The sequence below is a fragment of the Strix uralensis genome, chromosome 3 (assembly GCF_047716275.1).
Source record: "Strix uralensis isolate ZFMK-TIS-50842 chromosome 3, bStrUra1, whole genome shotgun sequence".
In the NCBI taxonomy this organism is placed as follows: domain Eukaryota; kingdom Metazoa; phylum Chordata; class Aves; order Strigiformes; family Strigidae; genus Strix; species Strix uralensis.
In genome coordinates, this window is record NC_133974.1 from 29,941,330 (window position 1) to 29,969,195 (window position 27,866).

A 27,866-nucleotide genomic window follows, 5' to 3' on the forward strand; every position below is an offset into this window, starting at 1 on the left:
CAAAGGAAATACAATGCTCAACCTTACTGGAAAAGCAGAAAGGAGATCTCACAAGTCAGAAATCAGCCTTACAGAAAACTTTTACAGATTTTTAATGCAAGATATATCATGTACACACCACAATGTATACAAATAAAGCTATAGGAATATATATATAAAATTACATGAATAAAATTTTCTTAATAACCGATGCTCTCTCAGATCTCTCCTTACAAATATACAGAAAAAAAAGGCCTGATAAAATATCAAATGAGCATTTATTCAAAATAAAATTATTTTTTACTATCATTTACCACCATATGATTGTCTCCACAGAACATAAAAATTAAGGTAAACGGTACTGGAGTAAAATCTCGGGTATTCAGAGGATTAGTAACTCTAGCAGTAGTTCCATAGGCAACTGCCGAAACTAGTTTGCGAGAGAAGTCTCAAAGGCCTGTTTTGTGCTAGCTATCGTAGTTTGTTTTCCTCTAGACCTCCAAAACTTCATTCAAGGATTCTTTTTTTTCCCTGGTTTACCCAAAGTTCTGCAAATAATTGCAACTCTGTCTTGCATTCTGGGATAAAATGTCTTGAATCTGTGTATTCCATTGGATAATTCTTAATAAATAGCTTGTAGCTTCTGTAGATTTCATCTCTCTACTAAAATCTACCCTTGGTATACAATCAATGGCTAAACATCCTTTGTCTTCAGAACCTCGCCTTTTTCACCCAGCTGTATTGTTAATTTTAAAAGTCACAGTCCCTTTCACCTGTGGAACTGAATGGTTTTGTGCTGTTTTCTAGAGTATTGTTTGATTCAACAACTGACAGTTGCTAACAAGTCTTTGTGTGGGGAAAGAGAATTATCTTAAATATGGTGGAAAGTGGGTAAAGTGGAACATGTTACAGTTCCTGTACTAACTAAAGCAAGGAAAGGTGGGCAATGAAAGGAAAAATAGTGTCAAAATCAGATATTCTTAAGAAGATGTGCATTTTCACTTTGGGACTAGAAAATTCTAGATTATTGGCTGTTAATTGTTCTGCATTTGAAAAAGTCAAAGAATTCTTATTACAACAAGGAACAGAGAAGATATGAAGAACCAACAGTTTTAAATTTTGCTAAGGATACTAGTTCACAATAATTTACATCCAATAGGCTTCAAATCAGCTAACTATGGAGTTTCCTGAATTATCGATATTGGCAAATCCTGGATATTGCGAACAGGCAGTCTGCTGTTCACCCTGGGACAAATCATGGCAAATGTGGTATGAAAGGCAGTCATCTAATTATTAAGAGGTGCAAATGTAATATTTATGACTTTTCAGAAAAACAGACAGCAGAAAAAAATAAGCCTGTTCAGTGTTGGAAATTCAGCAGATAAAGGCAACTGCTGCTGCAGTATATATACTTCAATTTCTTTCAGAGGTCTGATTCCGCTTTGTATGACATTCTAAGAAGATACCTAGTTTACAGAATAAATGCAACACTTGGGTTTTAAAATAATTTAAATCAAGTATCTTGAGAAAATTCAAATAGACATACCCAGCCAAAAAAAGATGTTCCTGTGAGACTTTGCTTGAATAGTTATTTGCCTACTGCTATAACATATCTCAGCTTTTGACAGTAGCAAACACTACCCTGCAGCATGGGAGAAAACCTGTTAGTCTGCTACCATACCCAATAACTTCTTTATCCAGTCAAGCGTATGGAGCAATCTAACTACTTTCTACATTTTGACAACTGGAGAACTAGTAATTAACACTGAGAAGTGAGACATGTTTAAGATCAGTAAGATATCTGACTGTGTATAACATATTTTCAAAAATACTGTTTAGAAAAAAAAAAAAAAGAAAGGGCAGGGGAAGGCTGCAAGGAAAATAATTCAGGAGCCTCTTGGGAAGAGTTGTGGCTGAAGAGAGACTTGGAACTATAAGGAAAGAAACTGCCTTCTGTTGCTGCTGCTTTGTGTTCAAGGCACTAGTAGACTGTTTCCTGAAAATAAATAGGTTGCTTTCCAATGGGAATAACTTGCAAGATCTGGACTATTACCAAGTAGCTCACATGTAAAGAGACAACATGATAAAAACATTGCTAGAAAAGATAGCAGATGGTACAGTGTAACTGTGTATAGCTGATCTGTCATTGTATACAAAGATCTTTGTAATACCTATTAAATTGTTCATTGTGGTGGTTTTTTTTTTTTTTTAAATGTTAAATTAAACCACAACATAGGTGCTACAGGCGGGCAAGTTCACTATCTATGTGACAGGCAATTGTGACTAAAAAGGGACTGGCACAGTGTGGGTCATGGCAAAAGAGAAGTACACAAACTCTATTAAACTGAGATGGGTCACTGGAGTTTTGTGACTTTTGAAAGTGTAAAGAAAAAACTGAATAGGGCAATGAACAATGATCAGATTACTGGCAGTGCTTTGTCTGCTGCTTGTGTCGAAAGCAGTAAGATCAAAAAGGTTGAATGCTAGAAAATGTGTGCGATGCAAATGTGTCTAACTGGATTTCACTTCAGAGAGTAATTTAATTTCTTAGTATAATCTTGACAATATATCAGAGGTTTAGCCTGAAAAACCTTGAAGAAACTAGTGCAACCAGCCCGGTAGCTCAGTTCTGTGCCATCATAAGAAGGCAATATTTTTTTAAAGATGCTTGCCTTGGAAAGGAGAGAGAATTTCTGAAACTAGGAAAGTACAGGAAGAAAATTGGAAAAAAAACTTGTGGTGATTTGCATAAAGGTAATTTAAGGACAGAGAGAAAAAAATTCAAGTGGATTAAAAACTGCTCTGCTTCAAAGGTGTTACCATCTTGTTACAACTACCCTTTGTGGTGGCTGAAAACATCACAGTGTTACGACCATGCCTTCAGTTTAAAGCCTCCTTTCTTACTATGATGGTAGCAAGAGAAATATTTAATGTCTTTCAGCCTTTATGGCACCACCGAAGGCCCTAGACAACATGCATCTCAAAAGACTCAGAATTGAAAAAAAGAAACAAAAGGAAAAACTATCCGTTTTAACTTTACCTTTTTGTTATTCTTTTTGTCTTGACGTCATGTTTGCCTTTCATTACAGAATATGAGGGATATGTAGTCTTAATATAGTCATTCAGAAGATAATTCTAAATTTGATTTTTAGAAATGATCTTAAAAATCTGGGGTTTTTTTGGGGGTGTGTTCAATTTGAAACTTGGTATAGGCAATAAACCCCCAGTACTGCACTTTGTAGTATCCATGAGGCTGAAAGCAGCATAACGTATGTTGCATTTAACTAATGCTATAATGTAAACTAGAAAGAGAATCCTTTTCTTAGATAACATTCTGTAGAGACTAAATTACTTCAGGTTCTGATGACCTGACAAACTTGCATCATAAAAGCCCCATCGGTGGGGATTTGTGTGAGTGTGTGCCACAGGCACCCATAGTGCACATGGAGAAATCGTTACCGAAAAAAAGAGACAGCCAAGGAGAAAACGCAGGTGCTGAGAGGCGGCACGAGACATGTAGCCCCGGGACTGACAGGCTCTGGAGACTGTTCCTGTTCAGCCTGTAGTAACTGATGAATCTGGCGCGCCGGCAGTTGAAGGAGTCAGCCCGAGGCCGCCGGCGGACGGGAAGGACTGGCCGCAAGCAGGTTGTGTAACACGGACTGCACCGAGGAGGCCGTCAGCTGCCATTTGCAGACGAAGGCCACAGTATTACATACACGCCCGACAGAGCGGTGCCAGGCCGCCCCCTCAGCGGGGGCCGCTGTCCGCAGTCCCCTGTGCCAAGGGGTTAGGGGGAAAGCCCGCAGGCTCTCCGCCGACTCTCCGCCGACCCGCAGGCCGAGGCCTGCCGGGCGCACGGCCCGGCCCGCGCAGCTGCGGCTGCGGGGCCGCCCCACCAAGCGCTTTTCGCTGTTTCGGCCCCCAGCCCCGCGAGGGTGCCCGGGAACCCTCGGGTGAGCCACGGCGGCCGGCTCTGGTGACAGCGCCTTCGCGGGGTCCGGCGCGGCAGGAGGCCGCAAGCGTAGTTATGTCACGGGCGGCAGGTCTCGGCGGGAAGGGGCCGCAGGCGGCACGAAACAGCCGGAACATAGCCGCAGCCCCCTCCTCTACCCCCCAGCCCAGCCCGGCGCCCCCCGCCGCTAGGGACGCGCCCCCGGCCGCCCCCCGCCCAGCCCGACCCGGCGCCTGCGCAGCGGCGCGCCCGCCCCCCCCCCGTAAACAGCGCCGTCACGTGAGCGGCTGGGCCCGGCGCGGCGCCGCTCGCCTGACGCCGCGGGGGCGCGCCTACGGGGCAGCGGGCACGCGGCCGGCACCGCGAGCCGAGCCGAGCCGGGCCGGGAAAGCCCGCGCGCGCCCGCGCTCCCACAGGCTGCGGGGCTGCGCGCGCCGCCGTCTCTCCCTTCGGCGCGGCCGCCGCGTCCTTCCTCCGCGGCTCCGGGACAGCGCTGGGCGGCGGAGCGGGGTGAGTTACCGCCGCCGGGCCGCGGCAAGCGAAAGGGGGATGGGGAGGGCGAAGGGGCCCGCCGCGTTGCGCGGCCTCGCCCTGCTTTCGCTGGGACGCGGTGGGCGGCCCGGCCGGGCCGGGCCTGGCCTGGCTGGGCCTTCCGTGGCGGCGGCGGCGGGGCCGCGGCCTGGCCTGGCCTGGCCTGGCCTGGCCTGGCGACGCGGCCCAGCGCGGCGGGTCGGCGCGGGTAGGACGCGGCCTGCTTCCGCCGTGGCGCTGCCGGCACGGGCTGGGGGCGGAGGCGGCGCTGCCGGCGGCCCTTGTGCAGAGGCGGCCCGCGGTCTGGCTGCGGGCCCGGAGGGTGCCCCCCGGCCGAGCCCCGGCTGCTCCGCTCCGCCCGGGCGCGGCTCCGCGGCGCCGGCGCTGACCTTGCGGAGGCCGCGCCCCGCGGAGCCCGGGTCAGCCGGGGCCCGGGCTCCTCGCCTAACACCTGACATGGCGGTCTGGCCCGGCCTCGCTGCCTGCGGCGGCCTCTCCCGTCCCCGCCCGCCCCGGCGTCCGTGCGGGACCCTGCCGTAGGCTCCCCAGCCCGGAGCCGTGCTGCTGCTGGCTTCACTGCACTGCTGCTGCCTTCACTGCACCGTCTTCCCTGCCCCGCGTTTACTAGGTCTTGCCCCATTTTAGCAGTGCATGTTCCCTTCCTGCCTCCTGAGCCGCTGATGCCTTCTTGCCCCATACAAACCTGAGGAACAAACACTAATATAGACCCTGGAGTTCCTCCTGCTATTGGTCTGACCTATTGCGGGCTCCTCCTCCCGTCTCTCAAACTTAGCATCATCAACAATTTCTGTGTTTAACTCTTGTGTATAGTACCCACTGTAGGAAGTGCTGGAGAAAATGTGATCATCAGCAGTACACGGGAGATTCAGTGGCCTGGTGTATTTCCAGATCCTATTCTTGGATGGGATGCTCTTTATGAGGCAGTGTGTCCATACTTCTTGCTTGCTACTGGAATGCACATAATTAGTATCTGTAAGGCTTTAGAAGAGCCATTGCTCATGTGATCGCGAGTGTGCTTTCTATTTGGTCTGCACAATGGAGCCATGTTATAGCCGTGAGGTGAGGGTTTGGAAGAAGAGCACTTCGTGCAGTGTAGGTTGAGTTAGTAAAATGGCCTGCAGAATGAAGCGTAAAAGTGGGGAAGGGAAGACAAGAACATGGATGACAACACCTGTACCATGCAAATTGTAGTTGTGGCATTGTCTTTTATGTTTTTTTATGTCATTATGTAATTTCTATACATTAGCTTCTATAAAAATGTATGCTAACATTGCTAAACAGTGGAAATATTGTAGGATTAAATGCCAGGATGGTAAACATATGGCATCTCTTTAATGCCATTAATTCATGGTTTGTTTTTCTTAATAAATTAATCTGTTAAGGTTTGGGACACACTGTAAGCGAGATCTTGAAAACCCGGATTTTATATTTCTTGGAATAATTTAATTTTGAGTGGTCTTTTCACTTAGTGTGTAGCCCACAATGAAACTGCTACTCAGCTCTTTTTACTTTACCAAGTAGCTTCTGCTTTTAATTTCTGTAGTTAGCTTTAAAGATTATATATAAAAATATGGTGTTCTGAACACCTAGATTTTTTTCAGCTGTCATTGCCTATTACTCAGGCATTGAGTTTTTATGTGTGTTTTATATTTGCAAACCCTCAGGAATTTGAAGCAGCTGAAAGGGCACCTAACTACAAACCATGCTGGCTAGATCTAATTCAATATAGTTAACTGAAGTAATGCAACATAGTGATAAGGTGTTTCTAAGAAAGTAAAAGCTCTAAAAAGTCTGTAGTTCTTATCTGCCATATTTGTGTCTTCCCCTCATGGAGTAAATACTACTCATGTTGTGCAAAGAGCTGAACCGATATACGCTGTATGAAATCTTTTTAGCTGTTATTTTAATGAAAGTTTGTATTTTTGAAAAATAAATTTTCCCTGGTCAACTTAAATATTGGTAAAATCAAGTCTTAAAAACACTAAAGGGAGATAAATTATTAGTAGGAAATAATTGTTTTATTATATTATTCAGGCATATTATGTCAGAAACTTTTTTCTATGGCAAGGGAATATTTTTGAAAGGTAATATGAAGTACCAATGGCAAAGTTCACTAAATTGGGATATGAGAGTTCATTATATAGCAGCAAAAAGTGAAAAACGTGGACAGCTTGCAACATCCACCTGAGGGGTGTCAGTATAGCTACATGATGGATGGTATATTTCTGTGGAAAACTTCACAAGACTTAGCTGTTAGGCTTCTAACTGTTCCTGAAAAACTAATTCTGATGTGTGTTTCCAAATGAATCATTATCAGAGAGACACTGACAAATTCAAAAGATATTACAAATGAAATTACTCTGTCTGGGGTGAGTGACAAATAATCAGTGTAACCTGTTAAACATCTTAACATTTATACTGTGGTCAAGCTGAAACCATTCTTAAAGAATGGGTTGTTAGGTGTTGGAATGGGCTGCCCGGGGTAGTGGTGGAGTCCCCATCCCTGGAGGTGTTTAAGAGTCGGGTTGACATAGCGCTGAGGGATATGGTGTAGTTGGGAACTGTCAGTGTTAGGTTAACGGTTGGACTAGGTGATCTTCCAAGGTCTTTTCCAACCTAGATGATTCTGTGATTCTATGAACTTGAGGGTGGAAAAAGGTTGAAGAGCATAGCAGTAGTGATGGAAAAATGATCTGTCCTGGTCTCTGACTTTTCAGGGATATGTCTCTTGGTAGTGACCTTACAAATTCTAGAGGTATATGGAGTGATGGAGAGATTAATAAAATGATGTATAATTTTTGATTATGCTTAATTTTTGTGGGATTCAAGAGTATTCATTGATGGGACAGTCCAGCAAAGGAGAACAGTGTACTTTATAAAATACATTTGAAAGATTTCACAGTGTAAAGACATTTTTGTGACAGAACACAACTTCTAGTGCATCACTATGTGCTGCTTCTAGCTGTAAAGTGAAGGTGGGGAATGTTTTTTTTTTTTTGAGGAGAGATTACTCTTCTAAAGATAACTGTTTATTTTCTGTGATCTAATAATTTAATCTTGTATGATTAAGAAATGGTTTCTCTGTACTTTTTCTGTATTTCTTTGTCTTCTGATTAAATCCTTTGTTTGAAAATTACTTTTTATTCTTGCTCACTGAAATGAGGTACAGTTTTGGCTGGTGATTGTAATTCTTTTGGATAGTGAAGGTTTAATAAAGGCAGACAGCTCAAGATAATTTCTTTCTTTCAAACACTGTGGTAGCAAGTAGTAAAGGATCTGCTGTGTCAGTGAGGGGAGCAGCATATACCTTCAGATTATAAATAGATTTTGGGATATGGTTATTATTTGATGTGTTAGACTATTGAGATTTCGGTAGCAGGGTGATGAGATTTCCGTCAGTTGGTGTCTGAAGACATTGGGGTTACTTATTATTTGATTCCTCTGTGACACTGCTGAGTCAGCTTTTCCCATTTGTTTTGTCATCTGAGGTGCTATTCATCCAAATAGCTCTGTTCCTTTTGTATACTTTTCTGACCAGCATTTATTACTACTACTTGAGGAAATAATATGGATTTTTTTATGGAGTGTGTTACTGTTGTTATGACTAGTCCTTGCTCTTGGTCATTTGGTGTGTGTAGGCTGAAGGAAGGTGTTTGCAGGACAAGAGTCCAAGTCTTACATTTTGAGTGTTGTGATGTTTCAACAGATTCAATGAATTGGAAGCAACAGACACTATTCAGAAAGGTATATAAATGAAATGAAAGGAATTGTAATGTTACTATTCTGTCTTCAACAGCTTCAGACTCACTGATTGACGTAGGTCAATAAAGTAGATAGAATCTTCAACATCCAGGATTTTGAATATCTTAAATAAGCAGTGTGAGCTTTTTTCATTTCTTTGGTTAGATTCCTTCAGAATTTTTTCCCTCTTGTTCACAATGTAGGCAATTTTTTTTGGTTAAATTTCTTTGTAGAAATATTTTATTTTTCTGGAATCCAATTTAGGATTTTCATAAACCAGATTTCTTTTTAAATTGACAATCGTTAAACATACAGGAAATTCTATTTTATATTCTTAAACTTAAAAGCTAATATATGAAAGTCAGGTTTAAAATGAAAACTAATATATGAAAGTTCACCCCCTGGGCAGAGAGGGGAGGAGAGAAAGTAATTACAGTGAACGTTATTTAAAAGTGTGAAACCAAACTTTTGCTTAGTAAAATAAATGATGTAGGAATACTATTAAAACGGAATAAAACAGGTAAAGGAAATTAATAAAACATCAAGACAAATACATCTAATGAAAATCCAAGTATGCAGTTGGAAAATTAAACACTTGCACATACCTGGTGTTTAAGGGACACTTAATTTAGAATGCAAAGACAGAGTATGCTTGGTGTGTGCATCAGCTAAGAAACACTCAGGATTTCTAGTGGTGTATACAATTTGTGATTGCCTCTGCTTGAGGTGGTTTTTAGGTAAGCTGGTAGAGACATGCTGATGCAGTTGGATATCTCCGCTAAACTGTTTTGCTCTTTTGCAATAAAAAAATAATACAACAGGAGCTGAAGTAATTTTTTTCCTCTTTCAGAGACAAAATACACAATGAGAAGCCTTAAAAATGTACAATATCTCTTATCCAGATATTAGTCTTACTTTCTCTCTAAGATTTGTTTGAAAGGATATCCTTGTTTGAGATCTCAGTTTCTTTCCTTAGCAAGTGATCATTCTGGGTAATTATCTTTTAATCTCAGAAAGTCATTTAGAGCTGTAGATGTAATGAAAAAGTAGTAAATGGGGACAAGATAAAAATCTGCCATATCAGATCCTAGAGCATGTTTATTTCATGCCAGTATTTGTTGGGATTTAAGGCAATATGGTGACATACCAAACTTAAACTAATTCAACAACAGAAGAAATGAGTTTAAGCTGGAAGACTTAGACTGAAATGGAGAATGATGTTGAGAGCATGAAGAGATTTTATGGTAATGTGGGAGAAGTTCTGGAAGCCGTGTTTAACTTACGTGCTTTTTTCTTTAACAGGGTTGTTTTTAGTGATGGATCACTCGATGATAGGTTTTGGTTGGTGGGTTGCTTCTATGAGTATTGTCGCTGATTTGAAACAAGTCAGTCCCAAGTGTAAGAGAAATGTACTTTATTTAAGGAATTGAGGAGAATGCTATCTATACCTTTAGCTTTTCTTGATGATCAGATCTGATTGCACCCACACTCCTGTATCACGCTGTGCTGTGTGCTGCAGCAGTCTCAGTACATGCCCTAATGCTTCAGGAGCCAGTGGGTGGGAGAAGTTTCATGTCTATCCAGACTGAACCTTGGCTGGGACTTCTTCCTCTGTCATTCGCTCCTTTGCCTTGTTAGTGAGTGCTCCTCTTCTCACTGGTTCTCCCTAAGTGAGACTTCATATTCTATTGCTTCTGATTAACCTCCCAGAGGGAAAACAGTTTTGAATTATTGTGCGATAGGAGTACGCTTGGTATGTCCACTTTTGCTGTGAGTGATGCCAAGCCACTGGCCTTTAGGGTTCAAATGGAGGGCACAGCTGTGTTCCAGGGGAGCAATACATTCCTCCTTGGAGCTGTTAGACTTATCTTTGAAAATAAGTGACCATGAAAAACTTAACTGTGTTTTTGCCTATACCTCTAGCTATTTTTCCTGGTGTTCAAAGTGTTTCAAATGCAAAGTAAACCATTCAAAATTAATGCACTTTAGGCATTGTGTAAGGGAATAATTGGGGTTTTTTTTGGTAGCAACTGTTTCTAACAATTGGCTTTCTAGCAAGAAGTGTATCTTTCATTATCAGTCCCACAGGTTCTGCACTTCATGTGGTAGTTAATCTAGTAATGCTAGAAATAGTTTTCTAAACCTGGTACTGTATGAGTTACACAAAGAACTGAACAGTGGTTTCTTGAACCAGGTAAGGCAAAATTGGGATTTCATATACTTTACTGGGATAACCTCTAACTATTTTAAAAATTCTTTAATCTTAGATTTTGTGGTGGTAGGATTTTTATGCAAAACCATTTTGTTTATATCTTTAGAATGACTTTTTGATGCAAAATTTGGATAGAACTTACACTTGATCAGACTCATGCTTCAGAAATAAAGCTTTCAATAAAATTCCTCTTGAATTTTCTTGTAATAGCTAGTTAGGTGTCATTGAAGGTGGCTGTGGCCATTGCATGTATAGTTGCTTTGACAGTTATTTTGCAGTGCTTTTAGTATTCTGAATGACTGAGTGGTAGTCTTGCAAAACTGTAGGTATTGTTTTTCAATCACATTGCTGAAGACAGATTCATTTCCGTCAGCAGCAATTTTTGTAGCAAGAGCTAACATTCTGCTTAAGCTTTGCTACTTAGTGCTGCTCTTAATGAAGTGGTCAGGACTGCTTTGGTAACAGCAATGTTTGAGTAATAATTATACAAATGTTCTTCTATCCAGAAAAAAACCTAGAGATATGTTATTGTAAATGTGTTCAAAGCCCCTGCCACTCTTTAATTTTGGGTACAGAAGGTTTCTTACAGTAATTCGTGGGTGTTCTATTGAAGTGACATTGGCACTTGTTAGTGTCAGGGTTCACCATTGTTTTATTCTGTGTCTGTTACTCTTGTGCTCGTGTGATGCTAATATGAAAAAAACGTGTCATTACAGGAAGGTGTTTTAAAGTACTGGACTGGGGCATTTACTTGGAGCCGCTGCAGCTCTTGTAGTTTATCCTGTATGGTATCAGATTGTTGTAACTACATGGCATAATAAAAATAGATTGTACAGTGCAGCATAACACTTCCTGTCTTAGTTTGCTGCTTTATTTGTTGCCAGATTTGGAAATTATTTTGACAACTGCAAAAAGAATGTGGACTGCTATAGGTGCTAGTTGGCATGGTGTATACGTAGATGCACTGCATTGCTTGATAAGAATAGTCCATTTTTTGGTGAGGGAGCTCTCAAATTATAAAGTACTTGGTGCTTTAAGTCTTGTTACGTACTTACTGAATGCATGTGCTTTTGCCTGACTTTCCTTCTTGCTGGCTGTTTGGTCAGTAGGACATTGTGTATTAGACTGTTTTGTCATGGTTAGTGTGTAGATACTGTAAAGACACCATGCTCCGCAAAGACGTAACGCCATACCTGACCATTGTTTTCTTCTGAGCTGCCCTATGGGAGAAGGAAGACAGACACTTGTGTTTTTAAAAAAACAAAACTAAACATTTTTCATGCTCACCTGTAGTTTTTGTAAATTTGTGAAATTAAATAAATTGCATAAATAGGGTTGAAATTATAGCAGAGCTCTTACATGTGCGCGACTAGGATTTTCCCTGTTGACGGCCAAAAAAGAAATGTCCCATTGATGTGTATAAGGAAGCGTACTTAACTGTACTAGTAAGCATGAGTAGGTACTGGATTTATTTAGTGGCAGGTTGCTTGAAGAGGGATCTAGAAAGTAATTCAAGCACTACAAACTCTAAATTTCACTTTTCCTTTTCCTTTAATTAATGTGTTCATTCAAAAAAAAAGATAACATCCTGTCTAGTGTGTGGGAGAAGGATGATGAAGGAAGGAGCGGGAGAGAATGTATATTCTTTTTCTGTTTCCAGAAGCACGAACAGCTTTGTGTACTTGCCAAAACTGGTCTCCCAGACTTTCCTGTCAAATTAAGCCAGGCACTACTACACTACTCCATTTTCCTTGCCTCCATGACCGTATTTATTATAATTGTCTCTCTCCAATCTAAGTATATGCTTATGCTAAACTTCTGAAGAAATATTTTGCTGACCTTTTTTCTATTCTGTTGTGTAGTTACATGTTCTTATTAGTTGAATCTCTGCTACAATAGTTGCATTTCTGCTATATTGCAAAGAAGTGATTTAGAAAATAGGGAATCCCTTCTTGTAAAATTTAGGTGCCATCTTTGAATACAGTTCCTTAAGTTTTACCTAAACTCTTCAAAATTGAAGTTTCTAAAAGGCTGCTGGACCTTTTGAAGCCAGCTCAGGATTCTTGTATACTTGTCTGAGGTCAGATTTCCATATAAAATTTCTGTAATTGAATGTAATGATAGGTAAAAAATAATAGAGGTAAGGCCTTACTGCTTAAAAATAGTTACTTGCTATGAAATACTTGATAGTTCCTATATGAACAGAAATATAGTCCTTCTCAGTTTTGGGCCTAGTATGGGAGGCTCCTGAGCCTTCTCAGCTCCATTGATGGTAGTGGAAGCTGACCTCACAATTTTACATTTAAAGGTGAAGAAAGACGTGCACTCAGTGCTGCTAACCAGGTTCACTTGTTCTTGATTTCCCCCTCCCACTGGTGTCCCACCCCCTTGGTTTGGTTAAGGTTTAAACAAATTTTAGAAAGGAAGTGTTCTAGTTTTCTAGTTACCCTGTAGAAGTGGCAGCACTCTGATGCTGATAGCAGAGTTTATATTGACTTAGCATAGACTTTCTTTTCAAAATAATCAGTTAGAGATTGATTTTTAGATATCGAGAGGGCCTTGTTAAGACAGAAACAGATTTTTTTGTTACAATTCTAAAATACCTTAAGCATTCTTTATAAAACACAACAGCCAAAACAATTTGCTGGTTTCTTAGGTGTTTTACAATTTGTAGCTTATTTTCTTATGGTATTTTTCTTGTCTTTCTATAGGGCTGAAAGACACACAGGAGTCTTCATGGATATAGTTGATACATTTAATCATTTAATTCCTACTGAACACTTAGATGATGCCCTATTTCTAGGATCCAACCTGGAGAATGAAGTCTGTGAGGATTTTAGTACAAGTCAAAATGTCTTAGAGGATTCGCTGAAGAACATGCTCAGCGATAAGGATCCTATGCTAGGATCTGCAAGTGCCCAGTTCTGTTTGCCTGTTTTGGATAGCAATGATCCCAATTTCCAGATGCCTTGTTCAACAGGTAAATCTTACAATTTTTTAAGATTACAGTTTAAAATACAGTTATACTCTAGTACCAACCCTTTTTGGTAATGTAGAAATAATAATACGGGATTTCTGTCTCCTTCCTGCCCTTTTTGTTGCGCTGCTTACATGCCTGGCATGTAAACTAGGTGCAGTTGTTCTTAACTTCATCACTTAACAATACAAGAAGGCTCCTAATCTGGATCAGAAGTAATTTAGGCTTTGTCTTGAGTATGTGTAAATTATTCCCAATTAAAGTTGTGATTTGTTTAGTGTAAGTACTGTGCCTGATCAGTGAAGTTGCTAGTTGTCTTCAAAAAATGTAGTAATTTTGGATTAGGAGTAGGAGCATGAGAGTTGTACAAATTACTGCTGTGACCTCAGGGTTATTCTGTTAGTGCTAGGCCTTCTAGTACTGAGCTGATACTGGATTCTGGGTGTTTTGCTTTTGTTGCTTTCAAACAAAACCCTGGAATGATAATACAGTTCTTCTTTCTTTGTTTGGAAACACCTGATTTGAAAGCAATTTAGAGCAAAGTTTTAAATAAAAATTATCTTAGGAGCTGTGGAGTAGTTTTGGAAGACTAAAAAAAAAAGGGTGATCCAGTCCCTAAAATTATTTATACTGTTGAATAGTTGGAATAATAACACTGAATGTGGTATAAGAGACAAAAGTATACTCTGTGCTTAATAGGGTTTTTTTATTTGACTGGAAGTTTTAAAAAAATAATTTTTTTAGGTTCATTGGAAAAGTGTGGTAGATTACTGCAGATAACTTTGATTGTACCAACATCTCATTTTTTTTCTGGTAACCGTTCCTGAAAATCTTGAAAACTCCTAATATGATATATATTTTGTTTCTACTAAGACTAAATTCTCACCTTCACTAAATTAAGTGGTATTACAATATGGAAAACTGTAAATCAAAGATGATACTGACTGAGGCAATGAAAAAGTAAACTACAATGCCAAAACAAGATATTTGATCTTACTACTGTAGTAGAACATTATTTGAAGCCATTCTTAATCTTTTTGTTGATTTTTGCTGTGGTCTATATCCTTATACATTTTTCTGTAATCGAACAAACAAAATTGAACCACTATTAATGTGCATAAGACTGAACAATGTACACAACTAAACAAAATTGCTTCTCTCTAAATTTTTTTACTTCCTTCCAAGTAAAACAGTGATGCAGATTCTTGTTTCACATTGTGTCCTGTGCGTCTTCCAGTAAACCTGTACTGCATTTAGAATTTTTGAATTAACTCATAGGGTACAGCTGGATATTTTGGAAGTTACAGGGAGACTTTTGGGGGCTTTTTGGCATGTATTTCTCCTAAAAGTGATCAGCAGTGTGATAATTAGTACTATTGATACTTAAATCACGATTCGTTTTTTAAGGTCCATTAAAATATGTGAGCTAACTCATTTACTTGGGAGCTACTATTTCAGGCTCTCTGCAGACTAAGGGAATCAAAACGGATTTGATTTTTGCTGAATTCATGATTTTAATGTTTTGTTTTTAAATGTGAAAGCAAGGGCAGAGCCACATTTCAGTGAGCAATTTGCATTTAATGTAGTAGGTATTCAAAAGGACATGAAATCTTCTTGCTGTTGCTTGTTCTTTGTAGGTCTTGTTAAGAACTGTCCTTATTCTGAGATGGTAGGACTACACTATATATTTATAGTTTTTTAGTTGAGAATAATGATTATCTGTTTGAAGCAAAGTTTCTTTGCTTGTCCTTCTTCCTTGAGTATTCATACAGCTTATGATTTATTTGATTTGTATGAGACTATTGGTTATCTAACACAGTTTACGTAGTCTGCTGTTGAGAATGCACCTGCTGGTAGGGTGCAAGGTGATAGTACCCTTGGTTAAGAATTACCCATACAGAGATTGTTTTTTCCAGACAGTGTGTGTGAAACCTCATCTCTACACCAGCATCAGTTTGCCTAAAAATGAAAAAAGCTAATTCTCCTCACAAACTTGCCTTATTTACATCTTTACAGGTACAACACCATTGGTGTGTCATACTGAATGTTAGCTTTTTGTATTCTGATCCTTATCTCACTATGAATTTATTCTGTAATGCATTAGGCAATATGCTACAGAATTGTTGGTTAGTGGCTCTTAACCTTTCACTAGGGTTAGAAATGTACATAGAAAAATGTATTTGCAGTAAGGTTTTACTAGGTTTAGTAAAATAAACCTCTGTTGTTATCTATTTATGTTAAGCAGAGCAAGACCTAGGAAATACTGAAATGGTAGATGGTGGTGTTTCTTACATTCTTGATTTCATTCCTGAAGAAAAACGTTATTTTTTTCCAGAGGCACAAATTTATTTACCACAAGTTTAGATCTTCACAGTATTTTGCATAACCCACGCCTAGACCATAGAACAGCTTAAGAAAAGGAGCAAAATGCTCATGGAAATTAGTTCAGAGGGCCAGCAAGGGGCAGATTTATTGTGTTTGCTGCTTCACGAATAACTGGAATGTACTCTGTTCTGTCCAGTTTTTAAAGTGTTGAAAATTTCATGCTACAACTTCCTTGGTTGCTGTGAGCAAGCTGAAGAGATAAAGGTAAAAATAATTGCACTGAGGAGGTGATTTGGCTAAAATGCTGTTAGGTTCTATAGATAAAATGGAGGAGCAGAAGGCATGGCTCACTAGTACTTCTTTGAAAGCCTGGTTTGAGCAGAGTTCAAGAGTATTTGTAAACCTATGCACAAACCAAAATACTATCTTTATATGCCTTCAACCCAAAAAACTCGTACCATGTTCCAAATATGGAATTTCTTATCTGAACATGAGTACGTGTGAGTGGCAGAGGCTTTGAGAAAGGCTTGTTTCAGGCCTGCTTACCCACATACCAGATTTCTCAGGAAGGTGACAACATTTTCTCTGTTTTAGAGATCAGGTCTTTTTGTCTAAAAACCCTTTCTCTGTTGCTTTTAAGTTTGTTTTGAGTATGGGTTTGTTTTCTGCTTTTTCTTACTGCTGCATGGACATTAGTTCTTGTTGGGTGTTATTTACAGGCCTAATCCATCGCATGTCTTGCTCAGCTTTAGGGTTTATATTGTACATCATTCACCATGAACTAAGCTCTTTCTTAATACTAAGCTCTTTCTGTGGTGAGTTACCAGTTATCTGGCTGTATGTGATGGCTACTGGTAGCAGCTGGTTGCATGTCCTGTAAACAGTTCAGGTGCTTGTCTATAAGATGGAAACACACAGATTTTTATGAGTTGAAGTTTGATTTTGCAGTCACTTATTAGCAGCATTTACCCAGAAAATGCAAGTTTTGTAAGTTGGATTATAAATGCCTCTCTTGGGGAGGATGGTAGCATAGAATCATATAATGGTTTGGGTTGGAAGGGTCCTTTAAAGGTCTTCTAGTCCAACCCTCCTGCAACGAGCAGGGACACCTTCCACTAGATGAGGTTGCTCAGGGCCCTGTCCAACCTGACCTTGAATGTTTCCAGGGATCGGGCATCTGCCACCTCTCTGGACAACCTGTGCCAGTGCTTCACCACCCTCGTGGTAAAAAATTTCTTCCTTATATCTAGTCTGAATCTGCCCTCTTTTAATTTAAAACCATTACCCTGCATCCTGTTGCTAGAAGCCCTACTAAAAAGTTTGTCCCCATCTTTCTTATAAGCCCCCTTTAAGTATTGAAAGACTGCAATAAGGTCTCCCTGGAGCCTTCTCTTCTCCAAACTGAACAACTCCAATTCTCCCAGCCTGTCCCCATAAAGGAAAGGTGCTCCAGCCCCCTGATCATTTTTTGGCTCTCCCTGGACCTGCTCCAATAGGTCCATGTCTTTCTTGTGCTGAGCATCACATACTCAAAGTACTGGTGTATGACAAATAGCAGATTATGAGAATGGATGTCTGTTGCCTGTCTATTGATGGGAAGAACTATATCAGTACCAGTAAAGCAGTCTCATGTTCATGTCTTGGCCTGAATCCAGTTTGTGCTGCATCTAAATGGTTTCTTCAGTTAGATGACATTGTGGGTCTTTGTCTACTCTGTGACCTTGCTCTGTAATAGAATAGAATGGGGTTGTCCAGCTTTGGTGGAGCAGTTACATGTTTGGAGTAGACAAGAAGATTCTTTGCAGGTGATTCTGGTAATGGCTTTGAGCAGAGGTGGGAGTAGCTCTTTATGACCCTCTCACAAGCTGGAAAGGGTATGGGTCAAATTTAACAGAAGTTATGCTGAAAATCCTTTTAAAATGTGTTTGTGAAGAGTGACTGCTAAACTGTAAAGATATAGTTGTGTTGCAAGTTTGTGCAGTTATATTGAGCAGATTGCTGCTCTTACAGCACAGGTAGGAGGTTTTCTGTTACTGAAGTGCATCAAGGTACAAGCTACCCACAGACCTTATTATTTGCTGCAATTCGTAGGAGCCTAGCAGTAATGAAGGCCATTTTACTGTTCTGAAGTAGATGTTAGCAGAAACACCTAGGGTCGATTGTGAAAGTTGATATAACTGCTCTCTTTGCCAGTTAAAGGACAACATTTGACAAAATGAGGTTTTTGAGTATTAAATGAAACACAAATTCTTGAAACAGAAGTGTCCCATGTCATGTTTTAGGCGTGTCTGTGTATCTGTTCATCGGTGTGGTCAGACGGCTGTTTTTCCAAGATCTGAATGACCAACGCAGGAGGGTAATTTATATAGAACAGCTCTTGGGTGTCTTTAATGTTTGTGTGGTGTGGGTGGGTGTGGATGTGTGGTTTTGGGTTTGTGTTTTTTTTTCTTTCTGAGCAAGTCCTTGATCAGAAGTGGAAACTGAAGTTTATGATATGATGTTAACTCTTGAGAGCAACACCTTTTTTCAACTTTGGATGGTACCCTAGTGATAGGTTTTGGTTTGTTCTGTTATTTCTTGCTGAACGACATGCTGGAAGCTTATCCACGAATATTATAAGCTTGCGAGCATAGCAGGTCAGACTGGTTACATGCCAGCAGTGAACCAGCATTCATGCTAAATTGGTATTACTCAGCTATCACAAATTCTGTAGCTTTTCAGGATGCAATTTACTGGGGCAGTTTGATTTATTATACATGTAATGGAATGGAATTTGAACTGTATATAATCTGACGACATTTCTGGATTTCATAATAAAATCAACCTTTTAACCAATTTAGTTTATGGGTATGTTTATCAAATCGGGTATTTGTCATAAGTTATGAGGAAGGCTGACCCTATAGGAGTGTACAAAGACTGTTAGGAACATATTTTTAGTTGCCCTTTTTTTCCTGTCCCTCTGGATTGCTGCTGGGAAAGTGTTTCCCCCAAGTGCAGTCTGTTCTTCCTAGTTTTAGCCTGTGTTTTCATGAGTACTGTGGAAAGCAGACTTACCTCTGCTAAAATCGTGATTGCCTACTCAATGTTCAGAGTCAAACCAATTGTTCTGACTCCAGATACTTCTTTTCTTTAGCTAGTGTCCTTTCTGGCTGTGTTTGCCATTTCAGGCTTTTTTCACTAAAGCCGATGTACATGTATTTTTCCTCCTGCATATGAAGTAATTTTGAATGTAACCTTCAGATTGCAACCCAAAATTGGGTCTACAGTTGTTTCTCTCGGTTTTCTTACCTCTTTATGCCTTCCTTCCTCCAAGCAGTCCATGTGAACAGTTGCACAGTGTCTTGTGACCAAGGTAGTAACTTTCCTGTATAACATTTAAATTGACTATGTTGGTATTATATTGTGAATCTGGAGAATATTTATTTTGCATGCTTTTCTGCTTGTAGGTAACAAACTACCAGTTTTCCCTATTTTAGGTCCTTCTGAAGACATTAGTTGTTTATTCCTTTGGATCAGTTTTATGGATGGAGAGAGGTTGGATCTGTAAGGATTTGCAAGGCAGTTTATGTATTTACGAATCACAGAGCTCATCTAAAGGTTGTCAGTGAAATAATTTGATTTAAAATGCTTGCTTTGGTGCTGTGTTTTTAGTTTGTTGTTGATATTTGTGCTTTACTACTCGTTTATTTCCAAAGTAACAGGCTCCTGTGGATAAAGAACCATAAATCAGTAGCCCTGTGATGTAATTCCTTTTTTTTTTTTTTTTGAATGGGGATTCAGTCCTCTGTCAAGATACACGCAGTATTAAGTTTATTAATCTTAATGGATTTTAATATATTTTTATTCTAAAGACAGGAAAAATCCCTCTTTACAGTTTAGAGATTAATTTTAGTTAGTATTTCACATGGTAATTACTTTGATTCTTTTCTTGCACTGGGCAGTCAGTACAAGGTACTTGCAGGCAAATTCTCAGTTAAACAGGTTACAGGCTTACAGGAAAACTTGCATAAAACAGTTGGAATTTGGTGTTTTCTTATGTGTTATATATCATCCGTGACCTCATCTCTCTTGAAAATGTATTATTTTTCCTAACAAAAAGCATTTTTAGTTCCATTTCTTGAGCATATGCATCACATATGTCAATAGGAAAAAGATTTTCATGTAAAATATTTTCATTTACAGTCTTGAGAGTTAGTGATGTTTTTTCAATATCAATATCTATGTTTCATTGCTTTACTAGAGTTTCTTAGCTCTTAAGGATTACCGAGACATGTGTTAGTTACTGCTTTGGTTACTGTTCTTTTCATTGAAACATAATGTTACGTTTTTATGTTATTATCCACATATAGCATAGTAGAAATTTTTAAATGTTCAACCATTTCCATATAATTCGTAATGCTTGAGGATTAAAATACGGACTCTGCCGTGGACTTGCTTAGTTCCGCTGTTAGCGTGATTCAGGTGGACATAGCATTCACAACAGCACAAAGCAGCAACAACAGTGGAGTTCTCTTCTGTGTGGTTAGCTAAGCAAAAGAAAATCAATAAAGATTTATAAATTTCAAAGATTTTTGATGATGTTTTTAGTGTTTTTTTCTCCTTCCCTCCTCTTCCTCCAGCAAGTAAGGCTTGTTTTCCTCAATTTTACATTGCTGAAGAATTAAGAAATGGTCACGCTTTTGTTTTAATGCATGGAAAATTTTACTTTAAATTTGCAAGTAAACTCTTTTTACTGTATGTTATTCTATTATTGTATAATATATATGAAAATGAGTTAGTAGTACAGCACAGTAGTCTGGAAATTTAAATACTTTACAAGTAATGGAGAGACTCAAGATACTAAGTTGAATGCCAGTGGTGCCTCTTTCGGTATGAATATGTTGAATGTGACTCGTATTTTTGTTATTTGCAGCCTGTTCAGTTGTACACTGATGTACAACTTTTTCTATTCAGATATGTGTTTATCTTTTCGTTTCTTCTATCTCTTAGCCTTCTGTCTTAATTTCTGTATTTATTACTGAGTTAATCTTTAGATATTTATTACTAAGATCATTAGATCTTTCTTTTTAGTTCTGTCTGGTTTTGCTTTTGTTGGTTTACTTTTCTCAACGCTGTTTCTCTACCTCCACTTCTCTTTCACAGTTTAATTTCCGAGTCTCCTCTATATCTATTATTATTCTGTCACTTTTTCTCTTCCCAGCAGGGTCTGTGTCCAATGCTCCTCATCCGGGGGCCTCATGGGGCTGTACTAGCTGAGTTATAGCTCAGGTGGTTTGAAATTAGCAAGATTCTGTGCTTCAAATTCCTCTGTAAAATTAAAGCTACAGCACAGAGTCTTGTAAGTATGAAAATACTTTAATTCTAATATTTCAAACTGTCTGTCAATAGTAGACTGAATGTGTCCGTGTGTAAATTCAATAACTTGAGCAAGAACATTATAAAACCCGAGGTTCTAATTGGCAGCCCTGAAATCTGCTCCAGAGCTGTTTCAGAAATCATCCAAGTAGTTTTTATTGGTCAGGTTTGTCTTCAGTAGCTTAGTTCTACACTGAAGAAACAGAAGAGGATCTAAAAGGAGTCTCCTTTGTCACAGTCTGTTCCACATTTTGTAGGAACACTCTTTACTGAGAAAGCTAATACCAAAGTGCAGAGCTGTTGGGAGGCCTAGTCTTCGAAAGCATGAGAATGGGCAGCCAGAGTTAGAGTGAGGGTCCATCTTATTCAGTTTTCCATCTTGGACAATGGCCAGTGTTAGATATTTAGGGGAAAATAAAGTCTAATAGGGCAGTCACAATGCCATCTTTTTGCCAGTGTGTCCTTTTTCGCAGTATGTAGCTTACAGCAAGTAAGTGATTAAAGAACATTTGGATGAGTGAAGTAAGACCAGCATTATCAGTCCTCTGCGGCTTGTGTGTGATATCTGTGTGTATATGTACACACACAGAGGCATAAAAGTAGCTCTGTGGATTGGAAAGTGAAAGCTGCCAGTAACTTCTGGAAACATGCTTTTCCTGTAAACTGATGTATATGATGCAGTAGCTAAAAATTATGGTTAAAATAAAATGAGTAACAATAAATTGTCAGCTCAGGATACTCCTAGCTTTCAGCTCCTGGGGGACATCTAATTATGGAGGTCAAGAGTGCTGATTACCTGGTGCCAAGGTCAGCCTTCCTTAAGAGGCAGTTTAAAATCTTTCTAAAACTTGAACTTTAAAATTAGCAGGTTGTTTGGTTGTTGTGGTGGTTTTTTTTTTTCATTCTTCGTGACAGGTGATTGTGGATTGAATTACAGTCTTGATAGATTCGATTATTCATCACTGTTCAGCTTCAGCAGTGTTTTACAACTTCCAATTTTTGTTATTTTAAAAGTGTGCTCATTACTGTAGTGCCGTCACAAGAGCATTATTTTTTGAAGTTGCAGTAACGTCAGACTTTGAAAGGAACAAGAATTGACAGATTTTCTGAGACAGTCTAAAAATTCTAACAATTTTTAATTTCTATTAACTTCTTGCTTATTTTGATTTCTGAGATAAATTATTAATTTAAATCGGTTTTAAGTAAGCAGTTAGAAATTTTTAGATACCTTATTTCTGTCATGTGAGTTTATCTTTAAAAATGCTTCTAGGTAGGTGCCTTAATAGTGAAAAATAGGCATACTTGGTTGTTTGGAGTTGTATTTGTCAGACCCTCCTACATGTTTTGTAAAATCACTTGAGTGTTTGGCTTGATCTCACAAATTTCACATCCTACAGGGACCAGGATTCATTAATCACACATAGGATCTTGGGATAGGAGAGGCTACCATTGCAGAACCAAACTTAGAAAGTGGGGAGAATGGCTGGTACAGTGGCCTGACTGCCTCTTAGGAAACCTATTTTCAGGAGCAACCTCTGGGATCCTTCTCAGGTTAGTGGAGGACAGGAATTTGACAATGTTCTCTGACTCTCCTGGGAGATTAGTGCATGCTGCACTCAATGTTCTTCCAAAAAGGGGTTGCAGATGCAGGTATGTGATGTGGGTGGGACTTCAGAGTTTTAAAATTGTATCCTGTGAGAAAACTGTGATTTTAAACTCTTTGCGCTTCTGGATCAGCTCTTTCTGCTGTTTACCTTTCTTCACTTTTTCTTAGGTGGGAAGGGACAGTGAGGGACAGCTGATCCTCTAAGACTGGGGACCTTCCTGTGGCAAAAAAACAATAAAAATGTGAGTCCACCAAAAAGCTATAAGGACTATCTACAGAAATTTTAAGCTTTGGGTGATAGCTGCTTCTACACTGAAACTGCCTCACATGGGAATTTTCTGTCTTGCTTTTCTTCATTTTTTTCCCCCTTCTGTTTGTTTTTAGATGGCCAATTTCCTTCCACCTCCACCCCCCCCCACCCCCCCCCATCTCTTACCCTGTCTTGCTCAGCATTACAGCTGCAACATTTTTTGATCATTTTAAGTTTTAGGCTCTTTCTTGTTTGTTTGTTTTTTCCAGTTATTGGTCTTGATGATATTATGGATGAAGAAGGAGTTAAAGAGAGTGGTAACGATACCATTGATGATGATGAGCTTGTTTTACCTAACAGGAATTTGAGGAGCCGATCTGAAGAAACATCAGTCACATCACCAAGAAAATCACCGCGTTTAATGGCACAAGGTGATCGTTCAATAGATTACGTGTGTTTGCACATTTGAAGCTAATTAAATTTTTATAATCCCACCCCCCAACATTTATAAACTTAAAGTAAAGCTTTGCTGTTTGGTTGTGTGAATTCAAGCACAGATGCTTCCTTTTTTATATACTGCAGCTAGAAGTTGGCATCCATAGGGTACTACTCAATTTGAATTTCCATTTGATAAATATTTGATGTCTTCCTTATGGCCTGTAGTCCTTAAACTAATTTGTGAGATTTTGATCCTTTTACCTTCACCAACAAAAGCATGTTGTGTTTGCAAACAGCACTGGAATATTAGGTTAGCATGTCTCTTTATTTCCAATTAAAATTTTACTTCTGTCTCTTTTTGTGTATTTTCCTTTTGTTTAAAATTAGGTTATAGTAATTGCAGTCAGAGTCTTTCATCAAAATATCTCAATATGCGTAATAAGTATTTTAATTAAATATTTAAATTCTGTGTGGTAACTAATTGATTATGGTTAGGGTTTTTCTAACTTGTTGAACTGGTGTAGTTATTGACAGCTCTGCTTTCTCCCCCTATAGAGTAGGCTGAGTTAAAAACATAAAATTACTTAATAGGGAAGTCAGAATTGAGATAAGAGCCTGTGGTACAAAGCTGGTGAATACACTTTTTAAAAAGGCACTGGAATGGTTTGGTGGTGCAGACCCCCTGGGCCACATTGTGATTCTTTAAGTGATCTAAAGCACTCATCTGTGACAAATGGTTTCTTGTTTGGAAAATGTAAGAGATGTCATAAAGTGAGAACGTGACTGGATCTCAGATTCATATTTTCTCTAAAAGCTTTGTAAACTTCACAGCTATACTTCTAATCATAATATAACTTGTGCAGTTTTTACTTGAGGTAGAAGAAGGTGAATGGTAGAAAAGTAGAGTGCGTTTTTATTGTCTTTTTATCATCACTTCTGTTTTATATATACTATTCAGAACTCATAGCCATTAAAATAATGAGATTTTACATCCATACTGTGGCAGTGTAAAATTGAAATGCAAGTAATTTATAACTTTTTAAAGTAGACAGCTGGTAGGGTTTTTTTGGGGGGGAGGGTGTTGGTGTTTTGGGTTTTTTTTTTGGTTTGGTGGGGTTGTTTTTGTTTTTTAAGTTTAGGAAGCAACTAAGTATTAAGCTCTCTTTGTGTTCAGTAAGCTAAATCAATTCTATTCTAGGTAAGTCTTGTATTTTCAAAGAGGAGGACACAGTATAGCTAAGACTTATTTTTTTTTCCTTTCCTAGAACCAGTACGGAGCTTGCGACAGAGCACGCTAGCCAAGCGTTCAAATGTTGCACCTCTTGTTAATACCAAGAAATCATCTGTAAAAAGTGGTTCTGCTCCAAAAAGTGGACAGAAACAAGAGAGAAGTCCAGCCAAAGAGACAGATGTTGCTGCACCCTTGAAAACAGAGCAGCCTAAAGAAGTTAGGCGTAGTACAAGACGATCAGGGCAGACAGAAGGAACGGCAGCAGCAGTAACAGCATCCCAAAGTAATACAAAATGTCTTTCTGGTCCCGAAGAGGTGAATGAAATAAAGTCTGAAACCTCTGAGCAGGCAAAAGTTGAGGAAACATCCCAAGAATTAAGTTGTGCTAATGTAGCAGGAGCCTGTTCTCCTTCTCCTGGAGAAACAAAAGAAATAACAGAGGTTGCAACGAAGACTGAATCTGGGAACGCTGAGTCAGTTTGTTTAGTATCTGAAGATACTAAAATTACTGCAGTTAAAAATGAAGCAAATGATGTGATTGATTCAGTGGGCTCTGAAACTTCTTTAGAAGAAAAGACTGAAAATAAACCAGAAGAATTGGAGAAGAAAACGGAAGAGCATGATCAAAGTGGAGTTACTGCAAAAGCTGATGATCCATCTAGTGCTTGTGTGAATCCAAGTGAAATTTGTGAGACCTTTTCAAATTTGTCCAGCTCTGTAGAAGAAGGGGTAGACTGTAGTTTAGGTTCCCATAATGTGGAAGTTCCTGATGAAAATACGTTGTCAGTAAAGGAATGTGTAACAGAACCTGTAGATGATGACAAGGGAATGGAGAAAACTGTAACTTCATCTGGGAAACTATTGGACAGTACAGAGTTTGATAATAAAGACTTGAAAAGCAAAGAGTTTACTTCTGCTGACCCAGGAAACAGCATTTTAGAAAGCACTGTTCTTGACCAAACAAGCCAAAAAGTACAGCAGCAGATCAGCAGTACTAAAGTAGAAGGCTCTGAGGCATCAAAATTTCAGGATGATGATAAACAAATTACCGTTTTATCAAAATGTGAAAAGAATGTTAGACCTCGGCATAGTAAATCTGTAATACAGAATAAGCAAAATCTGACTGCAGGTGCTCGACAGAAATCAGATACAGTGCAACAAGAAATAATTCGTTCAAGAACAAGAGCTGGACTTACTGTTTCAGGTCTTCACAGTCCATCTTCAGCAAGTCTGAAGCGGAATGCAGATGAGCAAGAGAGTCATCAGCATCCAAATAACCCAGTTAAAATTAGGAAGAAACAATCTGATCTGGGTTTGAAAGCAAAGAGCTGTGTTTCAGGGGTGACCGTAAAAAAGACCAATACAATGCTGAAGAAAATACCCCGAGTCCAGGCTTCTGGGCAAGTACAGAAGTCGTCAATTCAAAGAGCAAGTGAGAAATCTCCTACTCATCAAAGCTGTTCTAAAGATACCCACCACTCTGCGCAGTCATTATCAGGGCATGTTTCAAATCTTGGTCAGAAGCAAGCCCAAGGTCAGAAACACCAGCTTGCAACTGCACTAAAAACAAATAGCTCCACAAAGGAAGAGGCAGAGACAAAAGATCCTCCTGTTGCAGAACATCTGAAAGAGGATGATAAAGAAAAAAACAAATCAAAAAGAATTGATAAGAATCTCCAACCTCGCCAGAGAAGAAGTAGCAAAAGTCTTTCACTTGATGAACCTCCATTGTTCATTCCAGATAACATTTCAACTGTTAAGCGGGAAGGCTTGGAACATACCTCTGCAAGTGAAAGCAAATATGTTTGGGTGCCCAACAAGCAGTGTGGCTTTTGCAAAAAGCCACATGGCAACAGGTGTGTGTGCCTTTGTGTCTAAGGAATTTATTATTGGTCTCAGAAGATAATTCTTTACCTCTCTTACCAAATACTTCATACTGCTGGCGCCAAAACAAAAAGGCCTTATAATGGAAGCCTGTCTGTTATACTGTCAATTGATTAATTTTGCACTCATACACTTTTTTGTCTTTTAGATACAGCATTAGAAACTAGTTTGGCCAAAAAATTTTGCTAGGCATGTTTTATTATATGAATACATTTTTTGATGAATGTGTAATTCTGCTGTGCTGTTAAAATACGTACTTTAAACTTGACTTTTTTTTCATAGAAAAGAAATAAGGCTAAGATGTCTGTGTTTCAGATTCTCATTTCCTTCTTTCCAGAGACTGATTATGTTGAAGGGCCACCATCAACTGAAAAAATCAATTAGTTGTTTACATGTGACTTACCTGGTAGAAGTATGATTCAAATACCTAAGAAATTCAGAGGTTTTTTTCAATTTGTATAATTGTTGTTGTGAGGCTCTCATGTAACAGGAGTAATGAAGTAGTTGAGGGGGAGTGGAAGGGTAGGAAGAACATCTTAAAAAAACCTCTATAAAACTTCTATGTGGGCATATCTGAAATTGCCTTTAACTGAACCTAATAATGAGGTTGCATCTCAAGTTGATAATATCCCTCTGCGACAAAAATTATTCTTCTACACTGTAAGTGAACAGAAAAAGACCATTGGGTTCCACTAATGAACTATCAATCCAAGAATAAAAATTCCTTTATTACCACTTCTTATTTTCTGGATTTAATATTAAAGGATTTTTTTTGTAGTTGCAGTTCCACCCACTGACCTGTCTTTTTTTTTTTTCATTTCAAACTGAAGATGTTTCTGATTAGTCCTGTGAGAGAAACTTTTAATAGTAATTTTCAGTGAGTGTACTTTAGAACTCCGTATATCAAAGTGAAATATGAAACAATTACCTTTGGTGCCTGAGGTTTTTGTAGCGTTCATTTGTATCTAAGAAGAGCCCTTGTGAGTTTTATTGATTTTATTACATCATATTTGAAAAACAAATACATAAAATTCATTTACTGTGCAGCTATAGTAACTGCATAAATGTGGCCTATTAAAAGAATTAATGCTAGGTTTGCTCTGCATAGTTGGTGAGAATTACCTCATTGAAGGGGCACTCAAACTTAGTTCTGTGTGGTTTTGTTTTTTTAAAAAAAATCCTTTTACTGTTTGGACTGTCCCTTTACCGTTTGTGCCTCTGTAATAGTGTTTAATTTTATGCAGTTTGCATTTCCTTAGTTTTTATCATCTCATGTATTACCACAATGGTAGAAGTACATGGGTAGCCTGTATTTCAATGAATTGTTTAAAGTTAGAAAGGCTGCTTCCTGGTACAGAAAT

At 39.0% G+C, this 27,866-nt stretch overlaps 1 protein-coding gene across 8 annotated transcripts in view; it reads left to right on the forward strand.

The window, feature by feature from the left end:
- The first annotated feature begins 4,274 nt into the window (after positions 1-4,274).
- Positions 4,275-27,866, forward strand: part of PHF3 (PHD finger protein 3) — a 65,252-nt gene continuing 41,660 nt past the window's right edge. For 3 of the 8 annotated variants that reach the window (XM_074861788.1, XM_074861790.1, XM_074861789.1), the window contains exons 1-4: positions 4,289-4,444; positions 13,151-13,419; positions 23,222-23,383; positions 24,656-26,477. In XM_074861788.1, coding sequence (XP_074717889.1) covers positions 13,176-13,419; positions 23,222-23,383; positions 24,656-26,477 — 2,228 coding nt within the window. In that variant the 5' untranslated portion in view covers positions 4,289-4,444; positions 13,151-13,175. Of the gene's footprint in view, positions 4,445-13,150; positions 13,420-20,941; positions 21,080-22,493; positions 22,648-22,870; positions 22,945-23,221; positions 23,384-24,655; positions 26,478-27,866 lie in introns of those variants that run through there. The other 5 variants (XM_074861793.1, XM_074861792.1, XM_074861795.1 and 2 more) reach the window with 5 other exon arrangements.